The sequence below is a fragment of the Dipodomys spectabilis genome, unplaced genomic scaffold, assembly GCF_019054845.1.
Source record: "Dipodomys spectabilis isolate Male_0828 unplaced genomic scaffold, ASM1905484v1 ptg000422l, whole genome shotgun sequence".
Lineage (NCBI taxonomy): Eukaryota > Metazoa > Chordata > Mammalia > Rodentia > Heteromyidae > Dipodomys > Dipodomys spectabilis.
Window position 1 is genome coordinate 3,194,502 of NW_024871099.1, and position 18,264 is coordinate 3,212,765.

Sequence of the window (18,264 nt, forward strand, 5' to 3'; positions counted from 1 at the left end):
ATATGTTAAAATGATATTTGGAGCCAGGCGCCAATAGCTCATGTCTGTCATCCTAGCAGCTCAGGAGGCTGAGATCTTGTAGATTACAGTTTGAGAAGCCAGACCACGTAAGAAAGTCTGTAAGAGTTATTTCCAATTAAGCACCAAAAAGCTGAAAGTGGAGCTATGACTCAAGTGGTAGAGTGCTATCCTTGAGCCCAAAAGCTCAGGGAACAGTGCCAGACCCCGACAAGCCCTATGACAAGCACCCAAAAACCAAAACACAAATTCACAGTTGGAGAGGAGGTTAAAGTTGGCTGTGGACTAGAGTGGTACACCAGAGTCTACTCCTTGTCCAGATCAATCAAGTATAACTGGAGAATATATCTGACCCTATATATTCTTATTTTGCTAGTACTGGAGCTTGAACTCTTGTCTCATACTTGGTGTGCTTGCTTGCCTGTTTGCTTGCTCACAGCTGGTGCTCTTCCACTTGAACCATGCCTCAGATTTTCGCTGGTTATTTTGGAGACGGAAGCTAAGCTAGCTTTGAAGTGTGCTCCTCCAGATCTTAGCCTCCTACATAGTTAGGATTATAGTAGTACCCCACAGTCCATTGGCTTTATTTAAATTTAAAGCCTTATGAATATAGTACACATCTTCCATTTCTTTTTTTTTTTTTTGGTTATGGGGCCTGAACTCTGGGCCTAGGCCCTATCCCTCAGCTCTTCAGCTCAAGGCTAGCGCTCTACCACTTGAGCCACAGCACCACTTCCAGCTTTTTCTGCTTATGTGGTGCTGAAGAATCGAACCCAGGGCCTCATGCATGCGAGGCAAGCACTCTACCACTAAGCCATCTTCCCAGCCCTCTTGTTTTTTTTGTTTTGTTTTGTTTTTTTGGGGTCCGGTCGTGGGGCCTGAACTCTGGGCCTGGGCGCTGGCCCTCAGCTCTTCAGCTCAAGGCTAGTGCTCTACCACTTGAACCACAGCACCACTTCCGGCTTTTATTCTTTTTGCTTATGTGGTGCTGAGGAATTGAACCCAGGGCCTTAGGCATGCAAGGCAAGCACTCTACCACTGAGCCAACTTCCCAGCCGCTCTTGTTTTTTTTTTCTACTTGTCAATGTATTAATTTTAGTACCCATACTTCAGAAATAGTGTGGCTGCATTTCACAGAAATAGGCACATCAATCCACATCTTACTCTTTGTATCTGCAGTTCCTGTTTAAATTAAATGTCTCCAACTACAAAAGGTGTTAGAAAATGCTATTTCAGGCTTAGGAGAAAAGTACAGCTGAATGTGACTGAAATTGTAAGCTGTATTTATTTCTGTTCCTCTACAGCCAATGATTATGTGAAATAAACAATGGTGGGAAGTCAGGGGTTACAAGGTCGCTTTCCCTGAGTAAGGAAATGTGAGGGCAACATTTAAATTCCACACAGAGAACCACACTACTACCTAGGTTAAAAGCTCCATGCCTGACCCAGGCACTGTGGCTCACACCTGTGATCCTAGCTACTCAGGAGGCTGAGATCTAAGAAAGTCTGTGAGACTTTTCTCTCCAATGAACCACCAAAAAGCCAGAAGTGGAGCTGTGGTTCCAGTGTTGGAGCACTTGCCTTGAGTGGAAAAAGCCAAGGAAGAACAACAGGCCCTGAGTTCAAGACCCACTATTGGGACACATACAAAACGCTTGAAGTCAAGAGTGTTAGAAACGCTTGCATTTCTGGCTAAAAGTCCTTCCCACAGAACCCCCCTCCCCCCAAAAAATATATGTATGTATGTATATGTATATAGCCCGAATCTGAAGGTCTGTCTTGGCACCTATTAACTAGGGAGGATCTGCCTGTGGGATTTTTCAGACATCTGTGTATACACCTGTGTGTACACCTGCTGTGTAGGGAGTGACATTATACCCAGCCAAGGAAATTAGCAGGAAGGACCAGCCAGAGCTGCTGATTCTTGGGAATGAAATGGCTCACATTTGGCCAAAAAAAAAAAAAGCTTTTGTGATAAAGCATCATCGCCTGCTTTTAGTTGAATATCTTGACTATTCATGTCCTCATTCAAAAATACACAACAGTTATTCTAGCCCGCAGAAAATGGAGAGGGGAAAAAAAAGTGTAGGTGGTAACCATGGAGATGAAAAAATCACCAGCAAGTAAAGTAAGAAGAGCAGGTGTTAAGGAAGATTAAACAAAACGGATCACTTGAAAGATTTTGCTTAACTTTTAACTTTGCGAAACTAATCCTTAGACAGAGACAAAGCTAGGCTAACTTGCTCTTGTTTCCCTGTTCTGAATCACTTCAAATCTGGTTTAACTCTACATTGATCAAAGGAAACAAGATCAATGACAACATACTAAAGATAACTTGAAAGTGCCCTTTTATTTTTGTGCTGGGACTGGGGCTTGAATTCAGGGCCTTAATGCTCTTATTTGGATTTTTCCCTCAAGACTGGTGCTCCCATGTGAGTCAAAGCTCCATTTCTGGCTTCCCCCCAAACACCCCCCCCCCCCCCCCCCCCCCCCCCCCCCCCCCGTGGAGCTTGAACTCAGCCGGAGCACTGTCCCTGAGCTCTTTTTGCTCCAGGCAGGCACTCATCACTTTGAGCCACAGCTTCACTTCCAGTTCTCTGGTGGTTAATTGGAGATAAGGCTTTCACAGACTTTCCTGCCCTGGCTGCCTTTGAGCATGATCCTCAGATCTCTGTCTCTTGAGTAGTTAGGATTACAGGTGTGAGCCACCAGACACTCGGTCTCTGATTTACGTCTGCCTTTGTTGGTTAACTGGAGATAAGAGTCTCTCAGACTTCCTTGCTTGGGCTGGTATCGAACCTTGATCCTCAGATCTCTGCATCCCTGAGTAGCTAGGATTACAAGAATGAGCTACTGAACCAAGCTAAACAATGACTTTTTAAGACACTTGGAAAAATCAACCCTGGTGTACTAGTACAGAAATAATGAACTGAGTGAAAGTGTTGTTAGAAAAAGATGGGGCTTCATAGTTCTGTAACAATATTGCAAAGAACTCATTTCTCCCCAACCTTCTATAAATTTTGCACTAGTCTAACAAATGTCTATGAATTTTTGAAATGAACAAATAAATATACAAAATTACTTTTTACTGGGTTTTAAAGAAGTATAATGAAATATGTACCCACTGCTCTACCAAATATCAAAAGGCATTCTATTACTATTAAAATTCCACAGTAAGTAAAAGCATGTGTAACTGTTTCAAAAAGCTTAGTAGAACACTTCAGCTGAGCATGAAAAGAATGGACAGCAATCCCAGCACTCAGGAAAATGAGGCAAGAGCTCCAGAACAGTCCAGGGGCTACACAGCAAGAACCTAGCTTTAAAAAAAAAGCCAGACCCAAGTAGCTCATTCCTGTAATCATAGCTACTCAGAGGCTGAGATCTAAAGATCAGACTGGACAGGAAGTCCATGAGACTCATGTCCAGTGAACCACCAAAAAGCCAGAAGTGGAGCTGCAGCTCAAGTGGTAGAGCGCTGTCCCTGAGCGAAAAAGCTAAAGGACAGCACCCAGGCCCAGAGTTCAAACCCTAGTACTGGCACAAAAAAGAGAAAGAAAAAAATAATAAATAATGCTATATTACTTGCTATCCAGAACTGGCAAAGATTAAAGTAACCCAGTGTTGGCAAGGGCACAGAGAAATAAGCACGGTAATTATTGGTAATAAAAAATAAAGTTAACTTTTTGGAAGGGAGTCTGCCAATATTTATTATAATTTAGACTATGAGATCTAGCAATTCTATTTCTAGAAACATTTCCTGAAGAACTACATATGTATAAGGAAGTGCTTTCAGCATAGTGAATAGCTTATAGCATTAAACCAAAAACAACCTAAATGTCCAATTAACTGGGAATAAATTATGGCAACCATAACAGGTTATGAGTTATTTATCACCATATAGCAAAAATACCCCCTCAAACTTTTTAATTCCTTGGAACAATAAACAGAGCTGGTTGCCAGTACTTCACAACTGTAATCCTAGCTACTCAGATCTGAGGATTGAGGTTCAAAGCTAGCATGGGCAGGAAAATCCATGAGACTCTTAATTTTCAATCAACCAGCAAAAAGCCAGAAGGGGGGTTGGGAAGGTGGCTCAGTGGTAGAGCGCTTGCCTTGCGTGCCTGAGGCCCTGGGTTCGATTCCTCAGCACCACATAAGCAAAAAGAAAAAAGCCGGAAGTGGCGCTGTGGCTCAAATGGTAGAGCGCTAGCCTTGAGCTGAAGAGCTGAGGGACAGCGCCCAGGCCCAGAGTTTAGGCCCCATGACCGGACCCCCCCCCCCCAAAAAAAAAAAATACAGCCAGAAGTGGAGCTTGGCTCAAGTGGTAGAGTGCCAGCCTTGAACAAAAGAGCTAAGCAAGAGCGCAACACCCTGAATTAGTGCAAACCCCAGTAACAGGACCTTCTCCCAAAAATAAAAATAATGTATATTAGCTGGAGGCAATAGAGGGGAAAAACATGGACACATTCTGAGATAATTAGGAGGTAAATCCAATGGGTTTTTAAAGATACATAAGATGACAGGAAAGGAAAAGAATCAAGGCTGGCTCCTAGATTTTGGGGTGTAGGGGAGAGTGAGAGGAGGGTTGTGTGCCAGTCCTGGAGTTTAAACTTAGAGCCTATACACTATCCCTGAGCTTTTGTGCTCAAGGCTAATGCTCTATCACTAAGGACAAAGCTCCACTTTTGGCTTTTTGATAGATAATTGGAGATAAGAGCCTATCAGATTTGTCTGCGGAGACTGGCTTTGAACCATAATCCTCAAATCTGAGCTTCCTGTGTAGCTAGGATTACAGTTGCCACTGGCACCTGGAAAGCCATTTCAGAATACTAATACAAGCCATGACAGATGGGTACTATTTTATTTACTTGGGGTAAGTGTTTTGCAGTGGTTACTCTGCTCCTAAGTAAGCCTACTTAAGGAGAAAAAAAAATCCCATCCAATAATAGAAGAGAAACTTTTTTCTTTTGTTTTTGGTTGGGGGGGGGGTCCAGTTGTGGGGCCTGAACTCTGGGCCTGGGCACTGTCCCTCAGCTCTTCAGCTCAAGGCTAGCACTCTACCACTTGAGCCACAGGGCCACTTCCGGCTTTTTTCTGCTTATGTGGTTCTGAGGAATCGAACCAGGGCCTCAAGCATGCAAGGCAAGCGCTTTACCACTGAGCCACCTTCCCAGCCCTGGAAGAGAAACATTTAAGAAGGAATTGATTTGTATACTAAGTTAGCAAATGTTTATACAGGGCACCTTAATGTGAAAGATTACAAATATAGCCAGGCACTAGTAGCTCACACCTTGTAATCCTAGCCAACACTTGGCTCAGAGTACTCTGAGTTGTTAATTGTAGCTGGTCTTCTACAGAGAATTTAATAAAATTTTGTTTTGAGAGAGTCCATACCTGAAACTGGTAAGAACTTTTATATTCAAATCCACTTCTATCTTTTTAGAGTTATGATTTTAGGAAGTTATTTAAATGTTTTCTATGTTAAGGTTTTTGTTGTTGTTGTTGTTTTTTGTCAGTTGTGGGGCTTGAACTCTGGGCCTGAGTGCTGTCCTTGAGCTCTTCAGCTCAAGGCAAGTGCTCTGCCACTTGGGCCACAGTGCAACTTTCAGTTTTCTGGTGGTTTATTGGAGATAAGAGTCAAAGCCAGCCTGGACAGGAAAGTCATAAAGCTCTGATCTCCAGTTAGTCACCTAATAACCGGACGTAGAGCTATGGCTCAAAGTGGTAGAGTGCTAGCCTTGAGCAAAAAAAGCTCAGGGACAACACCTAGGCCCTGAGTTGAAGCCCCATGACGAACTGTATATGGAACAATTACATAGCCCCTGCTCTGATATCCCTAGCCAGGAAGATACCAGCAGCCAGGATGGAACCCTACAAATACCATCTGGAAGAGAAAAAAAAAAAGCAGCTGGCATCATTTATTAAAGCCACCAGCAGATAGCGCCATTCATATGCACAGAAGGTGTGCTTGTTATGAATAGCTGTGGACACACAAAGGAGAAGGAAATGCTCAGAAGGATGGACAGCCTTTTCACAGGTGGAAATCCGAAGAACATTCTTTATCAAAAATTAATTCTCATTTAAGTATGTGCTGATACGTAAGTTTTTCTCTACTGTATTTGCAGTATGATTAAGAGATGTATCTAGGGCTGGGAATGTGGCTCAGTGGTAGAGTGCTTGCCTTACATGCATGAAGCCCTGGGTTCGATACCGCAGCACCACATACACAGAAAAAGCCAGAAGTGGCGCTGTCACTCAAGTGTAGAGTGCTAGCCTTGAGCAAAAGAAGTTCAGGGACAGTGCCCAGGCCCTGAGTTCAAGCCCCAGGACTGGCAAACAAAAACAAAAAACGCATCTGGGCTCTGCAACAGTGAGTCACAACTCAAGACTGAAATCTGAGGATTGAAGGTCAAAGCAGGAAAATCTAATTGGAGACTAATCTCCAATTAATCACCAAAAAGTCAGTAATGGAGGTGCAGCTCCTGCTGTAGAGAGCCAGGCTTGAACAAAATAGCTAAGGGACAGCACCCAGGTGCTTAGTTCATGCCCCAGTACCAGCACACACACACAAAGTCATCTAGATACAAAGCATACTATGTATCAGCTAAATCGGATTTGAAGATGAATTTGAATCCAGGACTGAACACTAGAGGGAACTCTTGGGGGGGGCGGGGGGGGGCTGTGGAGCAGACAGAGTAGTAATACATCCTACCTACAGCAGGTATGTGTATCAGTTGTGGGGCTTGAACTCAGGGTCTGGGAGCTGTCCCTGAGCTGCTTTTGCTCTAGACTAGTGCTCTACCAACTTGAGCCACAGCTCCACTTCCAGCACCTTGGTGGTTGATTGGAAATCAGTCTCACAGTCTTTCCTGCCTAGGCTGGCTTTCAACTGTGATCCTCAGATCTGTCTCCTGAGTAGCTAGCGGCTGACAGACGTGAGCCACTGTCGCCCAGCTAGTAGGTGCCTTTGAAGTAGGGATAAATAAATGATTTCCTGACCATAGATGGGCGGGATCTGAAAGAAAGGTGCCAGGCCCTGTAAGCCAGCTTTCTCAACTGGGTACTGGGACTTGTCCTAAGTGACTCAGTGACCTAACTGGCCTGCCACATGTAGGTTCAAACCCTCACCACTTGCGGGGGGGGGGAGAGGAGGGGGCGCCCCAGGGAGGCTCTTAAAGGACCTGACTGCCCACCCCACAGCCCCAGGCCCACCCAGCTCTCAGAAAGCTTGGGGAGCCAGGCGCCTGTTACTCAGGAGGCCGAGATCTGAGAATCATGGGTTCGAAGCCAGCCTGAGACAGCGAACCACCGCCGAAACGGAAGTGGAGCCAGAGCTTAAGTGACAGCAGGCTGACGTGAGTAAGCTCAGGGGCAGCGCCGGGCTCCAAGCCCCGCGACCCGCACAAAAGCAAGTGTAAAACATAACCGGGGACCGCCTTCCTCACAAGCAGCAGGCAGGGCACCTCCAGGCACGCCGGCGACCCAAAGTGCACCCGAGGGAGGGCCCCGGAGCTGGCAGCGGCCTGCAGCCCCGGGCTGACGTCCCGCCGCGACCACCAGCGGCCAACAGCCGCAGACGGCGCGGGGGGGCGGAGCCAGAAAGCGGAAGTGCTCCGCTTCCTTCCGGCCGGCGCCGCACGAGACGGGGCGGTGCAGCGCGAGCGAAGGCGGGGGCCTCCCCTTGATAGACAGCTCTCGGGACCTATGAATGCAGCCGCGCGGGCCCAGCCTCTGCCTCTCCCGGCGCGCCCACCTTAAGCTGCCGACGCCCCCCACCCGTCTATTCCACCGCGGGTTTTGCACCGCGCTTCGTGGGAGCGGGACCCGGACGCGGGTCCGCCCCGTGGCGTTTCGGAGGAAGACCGTCTTGCGGCCACGCCCCCCCTCCCGCGCGACCCTCCCCTGGCCGCCCGCCCGCCCGCCCGCCCGAACCGCTCGGCGGCGGCGGCGGCCTCTTCCCCTTCCCCCTTCTCGTGATCGCGCGCGCGCGCGACCGCGGGGCGCGGAGGCCGCAAGTCCGGGACTTGCGTGTCGGGACCCGAGGGTGAGTGCCGGCGCCGGGGCAGCCAACGGGAGGGGTGGGGGGCGAGGCCCCCACGGAGGCAGGGAGGGGGCGAGCGGCCGCACGCTCGCGCACCACGACACACACACACACCACACACCTGGCGAGTTTTAGGGCCGCCTCGCCCCGTGCGTGTGGAAGGGGGACAAACAGACGGACCGGCGGACGGACGGACGGGCCGAGCGCGCGAGTGTCCGGGGAGATGGGAGACCTGGGGGGGGGCGGCTGGGCGGGAACTCGGGAGTGTTGCAACTTTGCAAAACGACCTGTGGTCAGCTGCTTGCTTGCTGCACTGGTGGGGGGGGAGGAAGCTAGTCTGGGACACCACACCCCCAGCCTCTTGCTGTCACGGAACTGGATCGAGCCCTTAGACTGGTAGCCTCTCCCTTGGGATGTGTCTGATGGGTCCTCCAGATTGGGGGGTGGGGGGGCTCAGGGGTGTGGAACTCGGTTGCTCTGCCCAGCCCTGCCTAGGGATGCTCAGAACTAAGCTGAACACTGCGTGAGTACAGAATTGTTCTCAGGATCCCTTTGCAAACTTTTGTTGTTAATGTCGATCCTGGGGCTTGAACTCAGGGCTCGGATGCTGTCCCTGCGAGTCCCTGCGCCGCCCCAGGCTAGCAATCTACCATTTGAGCCACATCTTCACTTCTAGTTTTTTTTGCTGGTTTAATGGAAGGTAAAGAGTCTCTTGGACTTTGCTGCCCGGGCTGCCATGGAACCACGATCTTCAGATCTCAGACTCTTAAGGAACTAGGATGACAGGAGGGAGCCACCGGCGCCCGGCTTCCTTTGCACACGGTTTTATTTGCTGGAGCGACTTTTTTTTTTTTTTTTTGTAGTGGTGTGCAACTAGCGCAGTCTGCATTCACAGTTTACAGTTTGCTGGCTTTCTGTCTTAATAACGTTATCATGTATGCATTGAAAACTCCACTCTTTAAAAGAAGACGGCTGCAGAAATTAGGTGGTGTGGGTGTCTATGTGTGCTTGGGCTTGATTCAAATCAAGGCTTGGGGGCTATCCCTGAGCTTGCTTTTTCATTCAAGGCTGGCACTACTATTTGAGCCACAGTTCCACTTCTGGCTCTGTGTGTGTGTGTGTGTGTGTGTGTGTGTGTGTGTGTGTGTGTGTGTGTGTGTGTGTGTTAATCGGTGATAAGAGTCTCCTAGACTTTTCTGCTTGGGTTGGCTTTGAACCATGATCTTTAGACCTCAGCCTTCTGAGTAGCTAGGCTGGACAGGCATGAACCAGTGGAGTCTGGCATAAGTTGTTTATCTTTAGGTACCTTGGAAGTGTAGGTCTTGATGAGCTATCAACACAACCCTGGCTAGCTACGGGTGTAATAAATAATTAGTAAAACGCTATTCATTATTCAGAGTGAAGCAAGATGTTCCAGGGACTGGAACCGGCTTACTCATTGCCACCCCACACCCCCGCCTCCCACTCCCAGCTTCCAAACTCAGCTTCTACTCCCTATGATGACTCACCACTGCTGCTCCCTGAGCTAGCAGCTGCCCTGATTGGCATGTGTGTGCATGCACACACACACACATACACACTTATTCACCCACCCATCTTCCTAGATGGCCTGAAGTTTGCATGGAGAATTGTTTTCAACAATACAGGTGTTAAAATTCAGATATCTGAAACAAAACAATGTTTCTGTGCTTCAAAAATCCAGATAACTGTTGTACTGTTGAATCAGTTGCTTCCATGTAGGTCCCACGCGGCCACATCTGTAGGAGATGCAAAAGTGCTCCTACTGCAGGTGTCCATGGCTTACTCCTGTCATCCTACCTGCTCAAGAGGCTGAAATCTGGGGATTGTGGTTCAGAGCCAGCCTGGGAAAGAAACTCTATGAGACTCTTATCTCCACTTAGCCAGTAAAAAGCTGGAAGTGGAGCTGTGGCTCAAGTAGTAGAATGCTAGCCTTGAACCAGGTGGGAGCTTGGGGCCCTGAGTTCAAGCCCTAGAAATGACATTTTAAAGAAAAGTGAGGCTGATACTGGTGGCTCACACCTGTCATCCTTAGCTAATCAGGAGACTGAGATCTGAAGATTGCAGTTTGAAGCCAACCCCAGGCAGGAAAGTTCGTGACACTTTATCTCTAACTACCAAAAAGCTGCAAGTGGAACTGTGTGGCTCAAGTGGCAGAGTAGCAGGCTTGGGTGAAGAAGCCAAATGAGAGTGCCCAGGCCCTGAGTTCATAGCCCCAGTATGAGCACAAAAATTTAAAAAACAGGGCTGGGTAGAGCGGTAGACATACTTGCCTAGCATGCATGAAGCCCTGGGTTTCTATTCCTCAGTATCAAATAAACAGAAAAAGCCGGAAGTAGCACTGTGGCTCAAGTGGCAGAGTGTTAGCCTTGAGCAAAAGATGCTTAGGGACAATGCCCAGGCCCTGAGTTCAAGCTCCAGGACTGGCAAAAAAAAAAAATTAAACTAAAAATTAAAAGGCGGGGGTGGGGGGGGGGAGGGGGAGAGGGAGGGGGCAGAGGGAGTATAGTTGTGGAGATGGGAGGGAAGAGATGGTAGGGGAAAAACAAAGGAGGAGACAACAATGCTTGATAAGAAATGTACTCATTACCTTGCTCCTGTAACTGTAATCCCCTCTGTACAGTATTTTCACATAAAAAAAATTAAAAGGAGAGATGAGTAGGGTTTGTTGTGGGGAGAATGCTGCCGTGGAGATAACCTTTCATTTCTATGTCTTTTGTAGGAGTGGTCAGAAGAACAATGCATATAAGTCTTTGATATCATGATGTACCTCCGGCAAAGGAAAGAGATAAAAACCATTGAACTTTCTGAGGGTTTCCCAGCACAAGAAGAAAATGGGAAGTTGGAAAACAAATTGCCAACTGGTAGGCAGTATAAACAAAAGCTGTGTTTTGAATCATCTTCATTTCTACATTTAAAAAAAAAAAAAAAAAATCACCTTGTTTTTTTTTTTTGTGCCAGGTCGTGAGGCCTGAACTCTGGGCCTGGCCACTGTCCCTCAGCTCTTCAGCTCAAGACTAGCACTCTACTACTTGAGCCACAGCACCACTTCCAGCTTTTTTCTTTTTGCTTATATGGTGCTGAGGAATTGAACCCAGGGCCTCAGGCATGCAAAGGAAGCGCTCTACCACTGAGCCACCTTCCCAGCCCCAAAAATCACCTTTTAAAAAGAAAAAAAAATGTGCTAGTACTGGGGCTTGAACTCAGGGCCTGCATGTTTCCCTTAGCTTTTTTGCTAAAGGTTGATGATATACCACTTGAGCCACACCTCTGCTTCTGGTTTTTTTGGAGCAAACAGTCTCACAGACTTTCCTGCCTGAGCTGGCTTTGAAACACTATCCTCAGATCTCAGCCTCCTGAGTAACTAAGATTACAACTACCCTACAACCACTTCCCTGCTTAATAACATTTTTGTGTGTCTATGTTTTGGTCAAGGAGCTTGAACTTGTCTTGGGCCCTGTCCCTGAGCTTCCTTTGCCCAAGACTAGTGTTCTACCACTTGAGCCACAGTACCACTTCTGGCTTTTTTTTTTTTTAGTTTATTTGAGATAAGAGTCTCACGGGGACTTTCCTGCCCACGCTGGCTTCAAACTGTGATCCTCAGATCTCAGCCTCTCAGATGGTGGCTAGGTGTGAGCCACCAGCACCCAACAACATGCTTTTTGACAGTGCTTCTGAGGACCTCATGCAAACGTTTTTGTTTTTGTTTTTACATTTCTGGGATTTGAACCCAGGGCTGTGTGATTGCTTGGCTTGCTTGTTTAGATGTAACACTTTAGCCATACCTCCAGCCCAGCTTTTAGCCATTTAACTAGAGCTGGAGTTTTACAGACTTTTCTGCACAGACTGACTTAGTGATCCTTGGCTCCCAGCCTCTTTTTGTAGCAAGGATGACAAGCATAAACTACCAGCGCTCAGCTCAAACACTCTTTTGTTTCACTCTTTAAAATTAAAACATAGCTTTGCTTCATTTTACCAAAGTAGTATTTATTCATGTCAAAAAAAATACAAAAACCTCTGAAAACTAAAGTAGGCAAGAAGGAAAATAAGTAACTCCCACAGATTGTTCAAGACTACCACAGATACTGCTTGTTGTTTAAAAGTCACTCTTGGTGGTCAGAACTGGTAGCTCATGCCTGTAATCCTCACTACTCAAGAGGCTGAGATCTAAGGATCACAATTTGAAGCCAGGGAAGTTCATAAAACTCATGTCCAGTTAACCACCAAAAAGCCAGAAGTAGAGCTGTAGCTCTTTGCTATTTTTTTTTTCGGGGGGGGGGGGGGGGGGGATCTGGTCATGGGGCCTGAACTCGGCCTGGGCACTGTCCCTCAGCTCTTCAGCTCAAGGCTAGCATTCTACCACTTGAGCCACAGCGCCACTTCCGGCTTTTTTCTTTTTTTGCTTATGTGGTGTTGAGGAATCGAATCCAGGGCTTCATGCATGCAAGGCAAGTGCTCTGCTACTGAGCCACCTTCCCAGCCCCAGAGCTGTAGTATGGTAGAATGCCAGACTTGAGCAAAAAAGATCAGCACACGTACAAAAAAAGTCATTCTTGGTATATGTAAACTCCAAGAATTCATAGGTATTTTTAAAGATGGAAGCCCATGTGCTGCTCTGAAAGTTATTACTTTTCTTTTTTCTTTTTTTTTTTCTTTTTTGCCAGTCTTGGAGCTTGAGCTCAGGGCTTTGGGCACTGTCCCTGAGCTTCTTTTTGCCTAAGGCTAGTACTCTACCACTTAAGCAACAACGCCACTTCTGGCTTTTTCTGTTTATGTGGTACTAAGGAATTGAACCCAGGGCTCCATGTAAGCAAGACAAGCACTCTACCACTAAGCCCTACTTTTCTTATGTATCATCAGTCAGATACATTTTTATGTATCATAAAATCAGGATACATTTTATAAGATTGTATAATATCATATTGTGTGGCAGGGCTCCTATCTACTCAGGAGGCTGAGAGCTGAGGATCAAGGTTCAAAGCCAGCCAAAGCAGACAAATCAAAGTGAGACTTACCTCAGTTAACTGGGGGTGGGGGGGGGGGGTGTAAGGGGGAGAACAGAAGTAGAGATATAGCAACTCAAGCTGTAATATCAGCCTTGAGCAGAAAAAGCTAAACAAGAGTGTGAGACCTTGAGTTAAGCCTCATTACCTGCACACACACAAAACTGCATAATTTAATTCTTTGTTGCTGAATAGTAAAAATGTATTTCAAGCTGGGTACTGTTGTTCATGCCTGTAATCCTAACTACTGAGGAAGTTGAGATCTGAGGACTCAAACCCAGCCCAGGCAGGAATGTCCATGAAACTCTCATCTCCAATTAAGCACCAAAAAAGCCAGAAGTGAAGCCATAGCTCAAGTGATAGAGAGCTAGCTTTGAGCAAAAGAAGCTCAAGGACAGCACCCAGGCACTGAGTTCAAGCCTCAGGACTGGCATCTCTAAAAAAATTAGCCTTCTGCTAATATTGGCAGAACTGTGGTAAACATCCTTGTCATCCGGTGCTTATTTAGAACTTCAGTTGTCCTCTTAGGGAATTTCTGGTCCAACAGTTGGCTCAGTGCAGGGTGGTGTTGGGTTCCAGAGAAGTACCAATTCAATTCTTCCAGCATCAGTTTTTGAAGATGTCTGTTTATTTATACCCTTTTCTAGACAAGAGTGTTCTCACTTCTAAGCTATCGAATTGGCCAAGGTTTTTTAAAAGTACAGCTCAAATTGTTTTTGATTTGCATTTCTTCAACCCTAGTGAATTGGAATGAATTTGAGCATCTTTTTCTTCTGTTAAATTTATTGGCCTTTTTTTTTCCTCTTTTGTGTGTTGTCTATTCATGTCTTTAATCTGTTTCTTACTGAAATATTCATCATTTTTTATTATCCAGAAATATCTCACACTTAAAGATATTTGAGCTTTCTTATATGTGCTATAAGTTTGTTTTTTTTTTGTTTTTTTTTTTTTTTTGTCGGTCGTGGGGCTTGAACTCTGGGCCTGGGCGCTGTCCCTCAGCTCTTCAGCTCAAGGCGAGCGCTCTACCACTTGAGCTATAGCGCCACTTCCGGTTTTCTGGTGGTTTATTGGAGATAGGAGTCTCACTGTTTTTCCTGCCCGGGCTGGCTTTGAACCGCGATCCTCAGATCTCAGCCTCCTGAGTAGCTAGGATTACAGGCGTGAGCCACCAGCGCCCGGCTGTGCTGTAAGTTTTTATGTCCTTTGAGTTACAATGTATTATTTTCTCTGTGTTTTGGGGTTTTGTGCTAGTACGGGGGCTTGAACTAAGAGCCCCCTCTTTTAGCTTTTTTTTCTCTCAACGCTGGTACTCTCACTTGAGCCATACCTCAACTATGGACTTTTTGGGGTTAACTGAAAATAATAGTCTCACAGACTTTTCTGTCCAGGCTGATCCTCATATCTCAGCCCCCTATTCCTAATCCAGGATTATAGGCATGAGCCACCAGCTCCCCCGGCTACATTTTGCTTTTGGAAATGAATGACAGGAGAGGGATGGGGAGACACTATAACCCCATCTGTGGAACCACAGAAAAGGAGCCTCTTCCAATGAAGGCTTCATAAATGACAGGCATCTGGGGCTTCGGCTTATTTGAGTCTATATTAGCACTATTCTAAATCACTTACTTGGTTATTAATTTTTCTGTGTCCTTTTTCCAAAAGGTTGTACCAATAGAAAATTCTGGAAGATTCTGTCCTTTACGATCGGTGGCACCATTGCCCTGTGTATTGGACTTCTTACATCGATCTACCTTGCAACCTTACATGAGAATGACTTGTGGTTTTCTAATATTAAGGTATGGGGTTTCTGTGACCATTGTTTTCTCATCCCTGTCTCTAGTAGTTTTTCATGAATGGCCAAGACACTGTTTTTGCTATTAAAGAATTCAGCCTGGAGCTGGATATGTGGCTCAAACACGATGAGTATCAGCCTAGTAAGCATGAGGCCCTGAGATCAACCCCAGCATTGAAAAAAATAGATCTCTTTTTGTTGTTGTTGTTGGTCATGGGGCTTGAACTTGGGATTTAGGTGCTGTCATTGAGCTGTTTTGCTCAAGGCTAGTACTCTACCACTTTGAGCCACAGCTGTACTTGTGGATATTAATTGGAGATGAGAGGCTCATAGGGACTTTTCTGCCTAGGCTGACTTTGAACCATGATCCTCACATCTCAGCTTCCTGAGTAGCTAGGATTATGTGCATGAGCCACCAGTGCCCATCATTAATCTCTTAAAAGCTTTGATTCTAGAATAAAAAGGTATTTTCGTGGGCTGGGAAGGTGGCTCAGTGGTAGAGCGCTTGCCTTGCATGCCTGAGGCCCTGGGTTCGATTCCTCAGCACCACATAAGCAAAAAGAAAAAAACAAAAAAAAGGTATTTGCGTTCATTCTGTTTAAATAATATAATTCTTATAAACAAGCCAGGTTTCTTTTTTTATTAACTTTAGTTATATTGCAGTTAGTCTGAACTGCTGGTGTCTTTCCAACAATGAATTGTGAAATTCATCTAGTAGATTGAGTAATTGTTTTTGTGTAGTATGTTCCAATACTGGGATTTGAACTCAGGGCTTAGGCACTGACCTTGAGCTTTTCCGTTCAAGGCTGGTGCTCTGCTATTTGAGCCACAGCTCCATTTCTGGTTCTTTGGTGGTTCATTGGAGGTAAGAGTCTTATAAACTTTCCTGCCCAGGCTGGCTTTGAACTATGATCTTCAGATCTCAGCCCTCTGAGTGGCTAGGATTACAGGTGTAAGCGTCATGGACTGACTGAAAATAATTTTTTTTTAATTGTAATAAGGAAAACAAAAATCAAACACCACTGCTCTAAAACATGGAGTCTTTCTCCACCTCTAAGATGGAGTTCTGCATGTCCATATTTTCCTAATAGTGTTTGCAAATATTTGGGGATATGCAGAAGCTGTGCTTTCTTTTGAGAAAGGAATTATAAAAAATTTTCACTGGATTTTTCAAGGAGGTCTATTACTCTTCATTTTTATTTATTGATTTATCTATTTATTTACATATTTATTTCGTACTGGTATTGGGGCTTGAACCTAGGGCCTGGGCACTTTCCTTTAGTTTTTTTTTTTTAGGGTGGGGGAGGTTCAGTCATGGGCCTGAACTCTGGGCCTGGGCTCTGTCCCTCAGCTCTTCAGCTCAAGGCTAGCGCTCTACCACTTGAGCCACAGCGCCACTTCCGGCTTTTTTCTTTTTGCTTATGTGGTACTGAGGAATCGAACCCAGGGCCTCATGCATGCAAGGCAAGCGCTCTATCACTGAGCCACCTTCCCAGCCCCTCCTTTAGTTTTGTTTTAGTCAAGGCTGGCAGTCTGTCCCTTGAAGCATACCTCCACTTCCGACTTTGTGCTGATTAATGCAGAGAAGAATCTCATGGATATTCCTCTCTGGTTGGCTTCCAACCTCAGTCCTCAGATCTCAACTTCTTGAGTAGCTAGGATTACAGGCATGAGCCGTTGGCATCTGGCTCTACCTATCTGCCTGCCTCACTTTCACTGTGGTCATATGGGTCTATGCAGCATGGGGAGGATGGCATACAGGGCAGCTGACCCGAGCTTCTGTTTCCAGTGTTGCCAGTGCTTCAATACACAGGCATGATGGGTTGAATCATCGCCACAAGTTGGAAACCAGAAAAGTTGGGCTGATTACTTAAGGGCTCGAAGTTCTGCCTTCTAGTCAATGACATGGCCAGCCTCCATCCTGAGTCATCTCTTTAGCATAAAGTAGAGGCTCAGTCTGAGTCACCCTGCTACAGGAACTGTCAGGTGTGATCTGCACAGCTCATCTATAAATGTCTCTCTTTTTTTTTTTTCCTTAGTGCCATTTCTGAGGCTTGAACTCAGAGCCTCATACTCTTACTCAAGGCTAGCACTCTACCACTTGAGCTATATCTCCACTTTTAGGGAGGTTTTGGCTAGTTAATTGGTGATAAAAGTCTCTCAGATTTGTTTGCCCATTGTTTGCCCAAGGCTGGCTTGAACAGTGATCCTCAGATCTCAGCCTCCTGAGTAGCTAGGATTACAAGAGTGAGCCATCAGTCCAGCAATGATGGCTCTTACTGTTCAGAAATCCTGAGTATTTGAAAGCTACCATCCCTACCAGGAGCCTAGGACAAAGAATAGTAAGGTCACCACCTGAGCCCCAGAAAGTTAGGACAGCCAGGTTCTTGGGGGTTTTTTTGGTGCCACTCCTGGGGCTTGAGCTCAGGACCCAGGTACTTGCCCTGAGCTATTTTGCTCAAGGATAGCACTCTACCACTTGAGCCACAGTTCCACTTCCAGCATTTTTGGTGCTTAATTGGGGTCTCATGGATTTTTTTTTTTTTTTTTTTGCCCAGGCTGACTTTGAACCATGATTCGTAGCTCTCCACCTCCTGAGTAGCTAGGGTTACAGGCATGAGCCACCAGTGCCTGGCCTGTTTGTTTTGTTTTCATAAGACTGCATATCCCTATGTGGCCTGAGGTAATAACTCTCCTGCTATCTCTGCTTCCTGACTGCTTGGGATTAGCAGCGACAGGCCTGAGCTGCAGTTCCTGGTTAGATTCCTTTATTATACTGAATGCAAGGCAGAAATTGATGAGTTCAGGTTCAGCTCTGCAGGGAGGCACTTCCAAAGCAGTGACAGGGAGTAACAGAAGCTTGGGTTGACAGCTCCAAAGGCAGAAATTGCATCTGTGTCAGAAATGGGCATTTTCCTATTACCAGCTTGTAGGTGCGTAGGCGAGATTGTTTCAGAAGTGCCTTGAAGGAGAGGAGCAAGAGAACCTAGGCCAGTTTCTGTCTGGGCCTCCTATACCATCTGAGAAGCTGAAGAACGACCACATGCCCCAGCAGGTTCATCCTGGCTACCACCCACCCCCTAGAAGCAACAGCAAAGCAGCAGGGCCTCCTTGAGTTTCCCCCCTTTTTTCAAACAGTACCAAGCTCCTACCCAGGACAGCCATATGTGAGGCTTAGAGGTTATCTCCGGGGACCCAGGGACGAAGGCCAGCCAAATTCCTTGTGTCCTAAGGGAGAGTCTGGGCACTGTCCCCTTAACTCTTTTTTTTTTTTTTTTTCCTCAAGACTGGTGCTCTATCTTTTGAGCCACAGCTCCACTTCCTTTTTTTTTTAATGATCATTGCAGGTAAGAGTGTCGTGGATTTTCCTTCCTTGGGCTGGCTTCAAATTA

At 46.2% G+C, this 18,264-nt stretch overlaps 1 protein-coding gene across 1 annotated transcript in view; it reads left to right on the plus strand.

Moving 5' to 3' along the window:
- Positions 1-8,001: 8,001 nt before the first annotated feature.
- Positions 8,002-18,264, plus strand: part of Dpy19l3 (dpy-19 like C-mannosyltransferase 3) — a 44,769-nt gene continuing 34,506 nt past the window's right edge. The window contains exons 1-3 of the mRNA XM_042668175.1: positions 8,002-8,062; positions 10,800-10,941; positions 14,743-14,876. Of these exons, the coding sequence (XP_042524109.1) occupies positions 10,839-10,941; positions 14,743-14,876 (237 nt within the window). The 5' untranslated portion in view covers positions 8,002-8,062; positions 10,800-10,838. The remainder of the gene's footprint in view (positions 8,063-10,799; positions 10,942-14,742; positions 14,877-18,264) is intronic.